This window comes from Rutidosis leptorrhynchoides, chromosome 10 (assembly GCF_046630445.1).
Source record: "Rutidosis leptorrhynchoides isolate AG116_Rl617_1_P2 chromosome 10, CSIRO_AGI_Rlap_v1, whole genome shotgun sequence".
In the NCBI taxonomy this organism is placed as follows: Eukaryota; Viridiplantae; Streptophyta; class Magnoliopsida; order Asterales; family Asteraceae; genus Rutidosis; species Rutidosis leptorrhynchoides.
In genome coordinates this window covers 216,212,713-216,216,281 of record NC_092342.1, presented here as the reverse complement: position 1 = coordinate 216,216,281, position 3,569 = coordinate 216,212,713, and the positions used below count along the sequence as shown (strand labels likewise).

General features: G+C 34.5%; 1 protein-coding gene across 1 annotated transcript; it reads right to left on the bottom strand.

Annotated features, from left to right (window-relative positions):
- Positions 1-2,494: 2,494 nt before the first annotated feature.
- Positions 2,495-3,127, bottom strand: LOC139870817 (uncharacterized). The gene is made up of 2 exons (XM_071858586.1): positions 3,044-3,127; positions 2,495-2,926 (listed from the first exon to the last, which is right to left on the bottom strand). The coding sequence occupies exons 1-2, from the start codon at positions 3,125-3,127 to the stop codon at positions 2,495-2,497; spliced, it is 516 nt and encodes a 171-aa protein (XP_071714687.1).
- Between the last annotated feature and the right edge of the window lie 442 nt (positions 3,128-3,569).

Sequence of the window (3,569 nt, the reverse complement as noted above, 5' to 3'; positions counted from 1 at the left end):
ATGTAGTTCATTGTTAATATAATTAATGATATGTTTACTTATCATAATATCATGTTAACTATATATATAACCATATATATGTCATCATATAGTTTTTTTACAAGTTTTAACGTTCGTGAATCACCGGTCAACTTGGGTGGTCAATTGTCTATATGAAACCTATTTCAATTAATCAAGTCTTAACAAGTTTGATTGCTTAACATGTTGGAAACATTTAATCATGTAAACATCAATCTCAATTAATATATATAAACATGGAAAAGTTCGGGTCACTACATTTTATCCCCAAACATCATGCTCGTCGTTTGTTTAGAAATTAAACTCATTTGGGTCGAAATCGCCACTTTAATTTATTTAACGGGTCGTTGTGCCCGCTTTGTTGTCTAAATACTATTATTCTGAGTTAAATGCATTTTGAGTCATATTGGACTTGTGCTTGGGATTTTTGGGTGTAAACTTGTGTTGGAGTATTTTGGTTGGGATGACACTTAGTCAAAATTCAAAACTGTACTTCCGAGGTACAGGAGCATCGCTTTTGGAGTAAAAGTGGCGCTCCTGGTTAGTCTTTGGTGTTGTTTTTCATCAAGCAGTGGAAGCGCCGCTTTTGGCATCAAAAGCGCCGCTCTTGGGTCTTCAAAAGCGCCGCACCTAGGTTTGGTACGCCGCTCCTGTATGTCAAAAAAAAATTTTTTGGCCGGTTTTAATTAAACAGTTTTGAGTCGTTTCATCAGCTGTCTATGAAAGTTGCTATGTTTTTTGTGCTGCCATGGAGAACGAATTGGATGCTAAAGAGAAATCAGCGAAGAATCAAAAGTCAAAGAAAATTACCGATGCTTCTAATCCTCCACCCATGAGTGTCGTTGCCCAAGCAGCATGGGATAAAGTTTCGAGGAGAACTACAAGGATATGATGACCAGAAGATTTAGGAAATCAAAGATCTTCAAGCTTCAAAGATGCATTGATCACACATTCAACAACTGTAGAGAAAATTTCGAGTTTGAACATATCTTAAGCTACTATGGTTACTCAGAGTTGATGGAGCTGCTAGAAATCTTCAAATTTAAGAAGGGCACATTGAGAGATAATGTGATCAACATGCTAAGGAGTCTATTTGCTAAAGAAACAAAATATGTTGATGCTCCAGATTTTGACTTCAATGCTGAGCTTGGAAAGAAGAAAGGAACTGGTTATGGCTCAACTTTCACTAGAAGAGTACCAATCATTCTGCCATGATCTCATGAACATGCTGCATGTGAAGGAAAAAGAAGAATAATACTTTGACTATAACATTATGTATCTGGTGGTTCATTTTGTAATAATGTACTAATTGTGATGAAAAATACTATGTATATTATTAATGAGTTAATCATAAAAAATATATCATGTTATAAGATATAGATAACTCAGCAAAAGATCCTAGAAAAGTGAACTAAAGGGACAACTTGTATTTATTTTTTTAAGTTCTTTACTCATGAGCCTTAGTGTTTGCATTTAATGCTACATGCTTTGTCATCAAAAAATAAGGGGAGATTGTTGAGTCCCTACATAATTAAGGATTTAATTATGACAAAACATGATCATTAATACTAATTAAATTGTGCGGCTAGTATAGGTTCACTTAAATAGTTCTAAGTCTAAAACAACATTGTATGCTATATCTTAGTTTTTCAGTGTGCTGCCTTGACTATCAGCACAAGATAATCAGAAGATGGGTTCTTCGTAGAATCAGCAAAAGGATGTATGCTGATCCTCCAGAATCATACATAAGAACTAGCAGAAGAAGAACCAGCACAAAACACTTAGACAAATTATGTTATTCAAAGACCTAATTTTTCTCTCATTTTTCTACATCAAGAATTCCTATTCAACTGACATCGAAGACGAAGTTGAAGAGAAAATAACACCAGTCGGCGGTTGACAAGGGACCTTACAAGACAACAGTGGAATGCAGAGGTGTATGACAGGCGCGGTTCATGTATACACTTTGTCAACGCCTTAACCCAACATTCTATTTATTAATTCAAATAGTGTGTCCATTCATTTTGGGGTAATCTCTTCAGAATAAAAAGGATCCACATGCTTCCTGATACAATTGTCCGCTGAAGTACAACATCCTTTGAACAAGTGGACAAAAGAACTTTAAGATGGTTAATAAGCTCTCTATAGATAGATAACTCCACTAATGTTTTAGATAGCGGTGTGAAATTAAAATTAGCTTGAGTCTGTAAAATCTTATATATGCATTAAGTGTGTCTGAGCTATCACTGCGTAATTTGTATCAACCGATTATCTATTCCATTTTAAGATAATCGTGATTCTTTGAGATTATAACAAGAAAAAGAATAAGTTGAAAATTACTTTGACTCTGGTTAATCTTATTTACATAATTATACTTAACTGTTTCAAAACATGTTAATTTTTTTTTTTGACCGGCATAATTATTTTTATTTAAAAAACCCCGCTAACTAGGAGCTAGAAAGGGAATAACAAAGAATTACAATGGCTTCATGAGCCAATCGACCCTACGAATTTTAAATCTTCCTCTATTACAAAGCCAATTAAAAGAAAAGCTTCTAACAGAATAAAAAATGAACACCTTCTTCATCGAATTGGAACCGAACAGCTTGCTATTGCGAAATCTCCAATTATGCCATAATAAGGAAGCTACAATAACATAAAGCTTTATCTTCGAATCCGAATTAGCCTGCCTTGAGTCGAACCACGATACCCAAGCTGCCCACGAGCTGCTATCACGATAAACATCCATGTCTACCCAAATTTTAACCTTGATCCATAATTCTTTCGCCAAATTACAATCGAACAATAAATGATCCAAAGATTCCACAAAAGCACCACACACCTGGCAACTAATATTCTCGATTTCCATACCTCTAACTGAAAAGTTAAGGCGTGTCGGGAGCCTATTCTAAGCAACAATCCAAATAAAAACGTTGATCCTTCGAGGAAGTTGTTTAACCCAGCGCGTAGCCAAGTCCGAACCCGGGAGAATACTGTTATCAATTAGAATTCGAGTATCACACACCTTGTAGTTAACCTCATGAGAAAGTGACCACACCTTGCGATCAGAATCTTGGCACAAAGAAACACTTCCCAGCTCGAGATGCATGTTAGTTGGACCAACGATAACTCATTAAATCTTAAAGTTGTGATAGCGTTGAAATAAGACTATTTGTAATAATTCATGAATGCTGTAATACGAGTGTTTATCCTTCGAAAAATGAAAGACAAATTATTTTTCATTTTACGTTTATTGATTTTTGCCAACATTATGTTGAGCGATTGATAACTTAATACAAACTTTGTAACTGTGAGAAAAATATCATTTCATATCTTAAAGGATAAATGATGCACCGAGTGTTAAATTAAGACATAATTAGACCTAGTAAACACTAAATTTAACAACCCGTTCATATCGATTATAAACGAATTACAATAGTTGATTTCATTGGGGGTATTAACCTCTAAATGATACATTTTACAAACATTGCATTCATTTTTAAAAGACAAACTTTCATATCCTCAAAAGTTGACAGGCATGCATACCATTC